Source organism: Gopherus flavomarginatus, chromosome 1, assembly GCF_025201925.1.
Source record: "Gopherus flavomarginatus isolate rGopFla2 chromosome 1, rGopFla2.mat.asm, whole genome shotgun sequence".
NCBI classification, from domain to species: domain Eukaryota; kingdom Metazoa; phylum Chordata; order Testudines; family Testudinidae; genus Gopherus; species Gopherus flavomarginatus.
Window position 1 is genome coordinate 189,340,225 of NC_066617.1, and position 11,911 is coordinate 189,352,135.

The window sequence follows — 11,911 nt, forward strand, 5'->3', positions numbered from 1 at the left end:
GTCCCAATCAGACCACAGCTGGCCCTATAAGAGGGCTGAGGGGCAGAGGCTGACACACATACTCTCTCTCTAGATTCCTGAGAGAGACAGACCTGGCTGCCTGGTAGCTGACAAGGGTACCTGAGGTGGAGCAGTGCTGGGGAAGGGCAGAGGGAGCTAGGGAGCTCCAGCCTAGTAAAACCCCAGGATGCAGGCCTTGCTAAGAAGGCCAAAAAGGTACTGGAGTTGCAGGGGGGCAGCCCAGAGATAGGTAAAGGCAGCAGGTCCTAAACCCCTTGCCGATGAGTGGTATACAGACTGCAGTCTGCCCAAGTATGTGGGGGCTAGATGGAGACTAGCAGTAGCCACTGAGGCAAGGTGGGGATAGAGGGTTGGGGGTTCCCCTTGGAGGGGAGACCCAGACAGAGGGGTTACTGTGGGGGTGGAACCCCTTGGCAAAGGGCACCGGGGTCCAGGAGGGACATGGGGGCCAGCGGCAGGTGAGACATCAGCTGGCAGAGGGAGCTCCGGAGCTGGAAAAGAGCTAATTCACTGGACAACTAGCAGGAGGCACCGCACTGGTGGGTCATTGCCCTGCGACAGTCTTAAAGGTAAATAAAAGTTTCTGGAGCTTATTTTCCTCTTGTTCTTCACTCCTACTGAGACAAACTGAGTATGTTCCTTTTATTCTAGTTGCACTTTTCTTCCTTTTAATCATGTTATTTTCTTTAAAAACAAAAGTAATAATATGCAAAAATCAGTGGGCTATATGCTAACCAGACATTTGCACAGGACCCCCATTGACATCAATGAGATTGCCATGCATGGAATGAAAGAAGACTAGAACCCTATGTTTACATAGTGTTGTGGTAGAGATTTTAACTGCACAAAGGTAAGGAAATTCAGAGCTCTGGTTTGCCTCAGCAATCAAAATTCTGCACCCATGTTAGTTTAATTAGGACTTTTCATTCTATGCTCATAACACTGAGCCCTGAGACAAACTAGCAGACCTCAATACAATGTAGCAGAAAGGAAAGGAACTGACTTTCAGCCTTCCTAGCCCCTCAAAGACTCTCACTGATTTTAGTGGGCTTTGGATTAGATCCATATACTTTAAACATATATGTATACAGTAGAACCTCCGAGTTATGAACACCAGCGTTCTGAACTGAACTGGTCAACCACACACCTAATTTGAAATTGCAAGTACACAATCAGGAAGCAGCAGAGACAAAAAAAATGTAAATACAGTGCAGTACTGTGTTAAAAGTAAATTACTAAAAATATAAAAGGAAAGTTGGTTTTCTTCTGCATAGTATCAGAGGGTAGCCGTGTTAGTCTGGATCTGTAAAAGCAGCAAAGAATCCTGTGGCACCTTATAGACTAACAGACGTTTTGGAGCATGAGCTTTCGTGGGTGAATACCCACTTCCTCAGATGCATTCACCCACGAAAGCTCATGCTCCAAAACGTCTGTTAGTCTATAAGGTGCCACAGGATTCTTTGCTGCTTCTGCATAGTAAGGTTTCAAAGCTGTATTAACTCAATGTTCAGTTATAAACTTTTGAAAGAACAACCATAACATTTTGTTCAGATTTACAAACTTTTCAGAGTTACGAACAACCTTCATTCCCGAGGTGTTCATAATGCTAAGGTTCTACTATGCTTATTCATTTTACTGCATATGATCTTAGTTTATCAGGTCAAGGTGTTTTAAAGATTAATGTTTTAATATGTCTTAATATGTAAGTCAATACATTAATGTTAATTGTTAATATTATTATTGAGACCCTATTGTGATACATATGACCAAAGGACAGAGATGAGAGACTTTTTGTGCTCTTAAAAATCATCAGAACTAATTATTCTTGGCAGAATTATGGTGCTGTGGAAATCCTGACTTTCTTGCTTTTTTTGTATGATGAAAATCTTGATTTCAGCATTACACTAATGTGATTCTGCTCAGGATTCTCAATAGTGGCTCTAAATCCATCCTCTGTTAAAGTCCATCCTCCACAGAAGTCAACGGGAGTGGTAGTTGCTCATATGACAGAATAATACTACGGGGTCAAATTCAAGTGTTCACAGTTATTGATGTGTGTATGGATATGATGTGAGCATTGCACAAATTATCTTAATGCTTAACTAGCCTACAAAGAACCCAGTGTGAATTGACCCATTATATTTACACATATTTTGATTTTCTGGGGAGACTGCATGAATTCTTCTTCCTTCAAAGTGCATTTACTAGAATAATATAGACAAAAATTACTGGAAAATAGTGTCCTATGAACAAAAGGAGAGTTGTGTGGAAGTGAATCATCTGGCCTACACATTTGTTGACTTTTTAAATTAAAAAAGTCCTGATACTAATTAGTTTTGTATACAGAGCTGAATTAGGTCACTCAGAATAGTCTGACAACCAAACCCTTCATATAAGAACAGAAGGATTGAGCCCTTCATCTCTAAAATGAATTCCATTTTCAGTTTGAACAGGCATACAGGGACTTATTTAATACCACTGAAGTCAATGGAAAGACTCCCATTGAGTACAACGGGATCAGACCCTTAGATAACAACAACTCAGAACTGCTCCTGTTTATCAGTATGAACCAGAGCAACATTACTTAGATGCTCCTAATTGGCTTTCTCCCCTCCTCTTTCCTACTCCTGCATTCCATGTTGTATATTTCCTCCTAAACTCAAACAGGAAAATGTAAGCTATGTCATTACCATCTATATCAGTATGAATGACGTCAACAAACTTGGCATCTGTATGATCCAATCTCTCATTTGGTGGTTTCCCACTGAATGAAGGGCCAGCTGGGTCAAGACCTGAAAGAAAAGAAGAAACATGTGGGCATTATTTTTCTAGGGCTCCATTTCAATAATAATTTTTAATCTAAATTTTTCTCAAATGCAGCCACCGTGGCTGCATGTGGCCACCAGTCGCTTTTCATGTGGGCACACCCTCCTGGATGGTGATGCAACAAAAGACAAGAATGTGCAAAGTATGTTATTTGTTTCTATTCTGTTTGGGTCCAGTAAAAAATAAGACAGTGGTATATTATTATTACTGAGTATGTAATAAAAAGCTACATAAATTACAATGATTTGGATGTGTATATGTGCATATTTGTTTTTCCTAAAGTTAATTAAACATTTTAGGAAAAATTGTCAGAATGGCCACCAGCAAGAGTTGGTGGCCACACTCTGAGGCCACCAAAAAATTTCTTGTGAGACCATGTTTGAATAGATGCCTTTACAATTTCTACTCTAACACATAGTTCATGCACAAAGACTCACCCCTTTCTGGGTTTGTCTATATTAATTAACAATACAGTTCAAGCCTTCACTCCAGACTTAGTATCTCCTAGGGTTCCTACTACAGGACTGCTCAGTCCGCATCCTAGATTCTCTCCACCCAAAGAGCCACTCCCACCTCCCTTTCATCTAGGAGAGTAACAAGCCACCTGCACCATGGTTCTGAGTCAGCAGAACTGCTTTATTCTTTCCCAGCAGAAACAATGTCTGCTAAGTGAGTGGGTTATTTCAGGCAAAACTTCCAGACTGTGACACCAAAAGAACATGATATAACATTTGCAGCAGTCCTGGTTCCAAACAAGCCATGCCCCATTTATAGATTTGTGTTGAAATTATTTGAAATGTGTGGTTAAACACAGTTTTTTAATGCAAAACCAGGTGAAACTGGTCAGGTTTTGACTGAGTTTACATGTGAAATTTAGTATCTGTGAATCTGAAATTCAGAGAATGAGAAGTCTGAACACACAAGGATCAAAATAGAAAAAGCTGATTTCTTGAAACTTGGTCAAGTAAATGGCTTAGCTTTGTTCATCTGTCACAAATCGCTCAAATGCAGGGTCTCCATCCTGTATTTTTATGCACCCATATTCCACTGATATTAACATGCATCCAAACCTCCTACTGAAGTCAACAGGAATTCTGAAATACTATCTCTACTCAATCATAAGCCGGTTTGTTTATAAGCTGACCCCCCACAAGATGGATAAGTAAAAATGGAAAATTTTTATGACCCATTCATAAGCTGACGCTATAATTCAGGGGGTCAGCAAACTTTGGCTTCTGGGACATCAGGATAAGCTGCTGGTGGGCCGAGATGGTTTGTTTACCTCGCATCTGCAGGCTCAGAGGTAAACCTAAGTAAACAAAGCGTCCCGGCACTCCAGCGGCTTACCCTGACGGCCCGGGACAGCAGCTGGTGGGGAAATTTTGGGGGGAGGAGAAACTGGGGATCAGGAAAGTAACCCCTGTGACCACCCCCCACATGACCTCACCAGTAGCCCGGGACACCCACACTCTCCCCTTCCCATCTTATCTGGGGAAGACCAAGGGAGGATATCTATGGCCTGGCTGGAGAAGCTCTGGCAGGCTGGGCAGCACGGCCGCAGCATGATCCGGTGTGGCAGGGCGGGCGATGCAGCCACAGCCTGCTCTGGGGGGCGGGGCTGAGCGTCACAGCGGCAGCCTGCCAGCCCCGGAGCTGCAGCTACTTTGGAAGCTGGAGGGAGAGCACCATGGCCAAAAGCGGAGAGACTCTGGCGCCGCCTCTTCCCTTCTGTCTCTGCTGGCTGTGCTGCCTCTCCTTGCTCCCTCTGTTGGGGGGAGGGGCTGCACCCCACCTCTCCCTCTCTATACTCATTCATAAGCCAACCCCCATCTATGGCGCTTCCTTTTTTTACTAAAAAAATTCAGCTTATGAACGAGTATATATGGTACATAAAATGCTTGATCAGGCATTGATCGGGTTTTTAAATCCATATTTAAGCTCCTCTAAAGTAGGTGGCTTGATCTGAGAGGATGCTAGACACCTGCAACTCTCATTTAGGATTCTAACTTTAGACAAGTAGGTTTGAACATTTTGGCCATAATTTTTTTTTCTCCAAAGTAACTTAAATCCTAAAAAGAAGTTTTGTAGCGGATTAAAAAAAAATTAAAAATGTAATATTTCTAAATACTGTTTATGCTACTGTTCTAGTGGGTCAAATTAATCTCTGGATTTACATCAAGGATGCATTTGATCCATTGTCTTACTAAATAATTTAATCGTGTGTTATGTGTTGATTTTTTCAACACTGACACCCATGTGGTATGCATAGGGTGACCGGATAGCAACTGTGGAAAAAACAGGACGGGGGTGGAGGGGTAACAGGCACAAATATAAGAAAGTCCCCAAAACACAGGACTATCCCTTTAAAAACAGGACATGGTCACCCTAGGTATGCAGCTAACTTAGACAATGATGGAATATAAACTAGAATGGGGATGGCAGGTTTAAAAGTCTTACCCGTAATTCTGCCAAGTGTACCATTATACATTTCTCCAACAAATCCAGCTATATGAGCCCCAAGGCTAACTCCAATCATATAAATAGAGTCAAGAGAGGCTCCATATGCCTGTCAGTTAAAAAAAAAAAGGCGTGATTATGGGTTATAGAAATGTTAACCATAAGGTTTACAATATGGTTAGCGGAATAGACTTCAGTAAACTCAGTTTTACTATTTACTTTTCCTTAAAATTTTAGGGTTTTTTTCTGACTTTTAAAAATGATGGATTTCAAGTGTCTTTTTTATTAAACTTTCTGTACTAGTTATACTGTACAGTTGTTTTAAAAATGTATGAAGGAGGCTGGTAACCTTTCCTCCAGGCTGTCTCATTGATTTTTTTTGAAGAAGAGACAGAGTGTTATGAGATTCTCTAGAAAGGTGAATTCCTAAAACCATCAGCTAAAAGCAACTTTGACCCCATTCCAATACAATTAAAAAATACTAATAACAAGCTCTGATATCAAATGGCCAGTTCAGCAAGTCTACATCTGCAGGATCACTTGAGAGGAGGCCATGCTTACCACATGCAGTAGCTATTGCAGGACTCAGGGGCAATACCAGCAGATCCAGAGCCTGCAAGGCCATGGGATTGGGAATTTCTCTCAATCAGTTCTAGAGGTAGGATATATTATTCCTGGTCTGGAGGTGAATTAACAACTAAACGGCTGCATGACAATCATTTTGTCAGCATGATGTTTGGAGTCCTGGGCCTTAACATCTTTACCTCCACTTTTTACCCCCCTCGTGAACATTTTACTGTAATGTAAGTTGTAGCAGAGCAAGATCTGCTCAATGCATGTGGTACAGCCAATGTTCCACTAGGTAGCCTACTTGCTTACTGTAAGTGGCAAGCAGTAGCCTGCATCACGGACCTGGGATTATGCAATATGTAGTCCTGTCTACCCCAGTATGGGACTGTGCCTACATTCTTATAATTATTTTAGTCTTATGTAAGTTTTCCACCATATTTTTGTAAATTAGCAAGTACAAACCAATCAGTATTAGCTGATCCCAGAGGCCATGCTACAGTGTGCCATATCTTCCGTCATCTCTTCTTATTACTTTCCCCCAAAACCCACTTTCTTTCTCTGTTAACCTTTGTGCAGATATTTTCTTGTTATAGAATCTTCAAACTTTCTGAGAATGCTCAGGATGGGAAGTGATGGAGATGGAAGAAATTCAAACAATAAAATTGATAATTAAATAAATTAGACTTTAAATTATTTTGGTCCATTTCATTAAGGACTGATCCAAAACCTAGTAAAGTCCATGGGTGGGTCTTTCCACCACCGTTGTGGGCTTTGGCTCAGACTTTTATTCATCAACAATTGTTTTAGCTGCTCCTGTTAGCACTAGTATATAAAGTATTTTGTACAATGGAGAACTGTTTTTAACTGCCTTTTATCAATGACTTCTGATAAACATTCCATATAAGAAATATTCATAAGTAGGCTTTCTTTGCATCTCATTTAGTACTTAAAGGAGTAGCTGATGCAACAATTTTTAATAATGTAATGGTCAGAGTTTTGCATGACCTTTCTCCTCTGAGAGAGCAACTCTTTGCATACTGCATCTGAAACTCCTTGCTGACAAAGTGATTCAAATACAATCTCGGTTCCATTGAAATAAAGTGCCCAAACTGCTTTTGACGTCAATGGGAGCAGATGTGGGAACAAAGACACGTGAATGATACAGTAGTAACTTCATGCAATCACTAATGTAAGTATTTTGGTACAAACAATTCAAAGTATGGTATTTATTGTGTTCTTTCTGAGACCACTATATTTTGAACACTTTTTTTTTTAGCACCCAAAGCTATGCTATTTTAAATCATTTACCTCCAGGGTAAATGTCTACCTTACCAACATCTGGTCAATATATTTCTTCAAGATTTCTGCAACTCTTCTGGTGTTTTGGACAGCATTATGATAAATTATAGTCGTAGCACCCCTGTTCCAATCTACTATAATGAGGTTAATGTCCACTAAAGACAGCAGAAGTTCTTTAATGTCATTCAGCCATATTGGTGTAGAGCCTGTTAGTCTTAAGCCATGGACTATAAAGACAGTTTTCTTGGTCACATCCAGATATGTAGATGCTGTTGTATTATATTCACTGAGACTCTCAGCACAGTTTTGGTTTGTCCTTGTGTATAACAGCAGTTTCACTTTTAGAGCTGTCCCAGCTAAAGCATTGTGTATGTTAAGATCTGTGAACTCTTCACATTTTTGCTCTGTATCTGAAAAATATAAAAATGTTAGACAATTGTTTAATCAGTTAGACTATGTAAAAGGCCATTCTTTTACATTTTCCTTCTCTAATTGTCCACAAAGGTTGAAGTACTTCCATTTATTCTATCATTCTGAACTCATCTAAAGCCTATGCTCATTCCAACTCTGTGACACAAACCTGGGGCCAGATCCACAGCTAGTGTAAATCAACACAGCTCCATGGACTTCAAAGCTGATTTACTCAACTGAAGGTTGGGCCCCCAATATTTTAACAAACCGTTCTCAGTTTCTCCTGTCATATGCCTCTTTATATAAACAAAGTATAAAAATACAAACTGTCAATTTCTTTTGGAAAGTTGAAGTAGGAAGAGAAATAGTAACTACTCTGTTCCTAAATGGTAGTTTTTCATGTAAGCTTGTTATTTAAACTAAGTTTTCAGTTTACTGAGGATTCTATAAATAGGCAAAAAAATAAATGGGAATCTGGCAGAGATTGGAGGAAGTGGTTGCAGCACTTTTACATTTCTCTGGAACCAAGTGGCATTACAGAGAAAGTGGACATGGTTAAATCACCCACACAGCTACACATGGCAGGTCCAGAGGCCCTCGATATCCACAGTGCATTGCGGTGAAAGCATGAAAGGGATTACAAACTAGCTGACAAAGGTGTGTTTTGTTTTGTTTTTCAATCAAGAATACTGTGATCCACATGAGAACACCACTTGGAAAGGTCCTTTATATTGTTGTAATCAAGAAACCAACTGACAGGTGAGATCTCTGAACACTGTATTCCAAATCTACATAACCAAGATAAATCATGTGAATTTCAACAGTTAACAGATGGAATAATTAGAGGTCAAATTATTTGTGGAATAATAGATAACCAAGCCAAAGCAAGGTTACTGCAAGAAATGGAGTTGACATTGCAAAGAACAGTGGATATATGCAGGGTTAATGAAAACCAAAATAAGGTGACAGAGCAGGGTTACAAAGAGTCCTGAGTCTTCCTGCTCTATCATCTGGAAAGGCACAAAATTTCTCTCTGCTCATTCATTCAGTCACCTCGTCAGAAATGATTGTAACCATAATTACTACATATTTGGAATTCCTGGCTTTTAAAATTCAATTCCAATTTTTTTCTGAATAAAAGTGTTAAATGTTTTATTTAAGTAATTTGCCCTTTTTATTTAACAGGTTACATCTTTGTGGATTAATATGACTCACTAAATCAGATAACTAATAAAAGAAGACACATATGGCTGTAATCTTTAATAGATTGGTACATAGTGAACCTTAGTAAAGTGAGGAACTCTGAAATTTAGGAACAGTTCAGATTCAGATGCAATTATTTTGATCTTCATACTAACAACATCAAAAGGTCCTATTTAAATGTCTTATATTGGCAAGATCCTGAAATGTTATCATCTGTCAAATTAAATTTCTGGTTTTCAAAACATGACAATGTTAGGTGAGTTGAGAAAACTAAAACAGAAATTCTCTCTCACACATGCCACTCACACACCCACAACTACATGCTGGAAACAGTTTCAGTAAAAAAAAAATTACTTAGACATCTAATTGCATTTTAAATATTCAGATTCACAGCTAAACTGTACACCATTTTTCCTCAGTGTACTATGAAACAGCTATTCGTCCTCTAGAAAATTCAAAATGGATATCCCTATCTTACAATTAGAAAAAATAATTATTATTACCATGTATTTCTCAAACCTGTGTAGTGAATTACACTGAGATACCTTGAATGTTCCTTCATATTACTGGGACTATTTTGATATCTACTCATAAAGCTCAATTCTCCTCTCACTTACATCATTCTAAATCCGGAATAACTCCATTCAAGTCAATGGAATTACATGGGCAAAAAACAAATGTAAGAGAGATCAGACTTAGATCAATGGAAATACAAAGGCCTATCCTGTTGGAGGTATCAAAGATGAGTGAAATCTACTAGCTGAAAGGTATGCTACATAACAGTTAAACATATCTCAGATGTTTACTTTTAAGTATTAATAGAGTATAAAAGGTGTTCACTGAAAAGTAAATACAGGAAAAAGGACAAAGCATCTGCTTTGTACACTTGTGCATACTTTATATTGTGGAATTAGATGAAAACTCATATGGATTTTAAATGTTTATAAATAATTTGAGACTGTTCAGCAGTAAATCATTACGCAAACAGGAAGTTTGCAAATTCAATTTCACACATTTTTGAGGCAACATTTACTGGTTTCAGGTTTCAGAGTGGTAGCGGTGTTAGTCTGTACCAGCAAAAACAACGAGGAGTTTTTATGGCACCTTAGAGACTAACAAATTTATTTGGGCATAAGCTTTCGTGGGCTAAAACCCACTTCATCAGATGCATGGAGTGGAATATACAGTAGGGAGGTATAAATACACAGCATATGAAAAGATGAGAGTTGCCTTACCAAGTGGGGGGTCAGTGCTAATGAGGCCAATTCAATTAAGGTGGAGGTGGCCTATTTTCAACAGTTGACAAGAAGAGGGGAATGAATATCAAGAGAGGGAAAATTACTTTTGCAGTGTTAAAGAGGGCAATGCAACATATAACTAACATGTTTGTATAACTAATATTGCTTTTTATACACCCTCATGAGTATACTCAAATATGCACTTTTATCAGATGAGAACATTATAAATATCAGTTGGGCAGTTTGTATTTATTCCAGTAAATGTATAGTATTTCACCCTCTTCTGCTTCAATTTGTACAATTTCTTTTATATTTGTCTTCCCTCAGTGGCTTTTGAGGCTAGGACAGAGAGAACCTTACATAAACACACATTTTGATTTGAAGGGTTTTAATAAACAAATTATAGTGTACATAAAAAATAAACTCATACATTTGTAAAATATACTTTGAAAGTCTTCATACCTAGTAAATTAATGCTGAATAATCTCATCTTATGTTTAAAACAATGTTTGCAAAATAGTTTTACAGTTCTCATACACTTCCACAATACAAAGTGCACATACTTTTGTTTGTGACAAAAATGCAGGAGATAAGGTATCATGTTCTCTTTATTTACCTTATACTGAAAACCTTTGTCCTAATTTCAAATCAGTCAAGTTCACCTGACTAATTGTTTGTTACATTAATCATGATTCATAAGGTTTAATCTACATGCCATTTTGCAGTTAGAAAAGTTAGTTTGCTTTGCTTGGAAAAAGTAAAGTGGAACTTTTAGTGGCTCTCTTACCTGATCTCACCCGGTACGTCAAAAAGATGAAGAGAAACAGCTTCAACATATGGAAATGGTGAAAAGCAACACGTAACATTCACAACTGAATGGAGAAGATTTTAGTATTTCCTTATAGTGTGCTAGCTTACACTATGATCTGACAATGAAACGTCGCTGATAAAACAGGTGTGGTGAAGAGAAGGAAGTGATTTTGCAAAGGTTAAAAACCAATGTTCAAGCTTTTGCAATTCATGACTCCTCCTATTTAATTTACTTAAATTGGTGATGCAGATTCAGTTCTTTCAGAGATATTTTTGTGCTTTTTTTTTTCCTAATCGTCAGTTGCCCTTCTTTCTCTCTCCTTGGGAACTACTGGACTAACATGGGTCTATACCTTGTGAGTAGTTGATGTGGTATGTTACTGGTGGCTCTGCCAGATATGTGGAATTTAGGGAGGAGTGGAAGTAATTATACATCATTTTGCTTGACCTCTCTGCTCAGATGAAATGCCAAGGAAGGCAGACTATTTGGTTGTTTTTGATGGTCTGTTATACATCTGGTGGTCTGCAGAGTGTGGAAAGAGAAAATGCTGGGGTGGTCAAAAGCAACTTGCAGCAAAAACACATTTGGCTATAAAATTATTCCACTGTAAAGACTAGAAAGAAAGCCACTGCATTCCTAGGGATTGTGTTGACCTTGTGATTTTCCTAAGGATTCTCCCTCTAATCTTAACCCACAGAGGGAGGGGGGAATATTTTATAGAGGACAAAACTGGCAGTCAGAACTCTTGACTTGTATTTCTGATTCAGTCACTGGTTTGCTGTGTTATTGAGAGTCACTCATATCACTTAACTTCAATGTGTGCCAGTTTCCCCCTGTGTAAAATAGAACAATACCTACACCTCCACAGAGGTGTGGTGAGACTTAGTTGGAAAATCCACAGGAGTAGAAAAAGGCAGAGTAAATCTGAGTGATGTTTTCCTTGCAAAGATTCCTTCACAATTGTTCCCTTGGGTAGGAGATGTGGTTTCATGATATTCTTTCCAGAACAATATATGGGACCCATTCCTCATGGACTAGTGAGAGACCAAGAATATCTAGGCTGGCTTTGTTTTCC

General features: G+C 38.8%; 1 protein-coding gene across 5 annotated transcripts in view; it reads right to left on the reverse strand.

Annotated features, from left to right (window-relative positions):
- LIPI (lipase I) overlaps positions 1–11,644 on the reverse strand; it is a 37,503-nt gene extending 25,859 nt beyond the window's left edge. Inside the window, exons 1-4 of one of the 5 annotated variants that reach the window (XR_007775141.1) lie at positions 10,813–11,644; positions 7,207–7,583; positions 5,305–5,413; positions 2,712–2,813 (exon numbers count right to left, since the gene is read on the reverse strand). Coding sequence is in view for 4 of the 5 variants with exons in the window: in XM_050959259.1 (XP_050815216.1) it covers positions 2,712–2,813; positions 5,305–5,413; positions 7,207–7,583; positions 10,813–10,891 (667 nt within the window). In the remaining variant the exon portion in view is untranslated. The remainder of the gene's footprint in view (positions 1–2,711; positions 2,814–5,304; positions 5,414–7,206; positions 7,584–10,812) is intronic. The other 4 variants (XM_050959259.1, XM_050959249.1, XM_050959234.1 and 1 more) reach the window with 4 other exon arrangements.
- Positions 11,645–11,911: the final 267 nt, after the last annotated feature.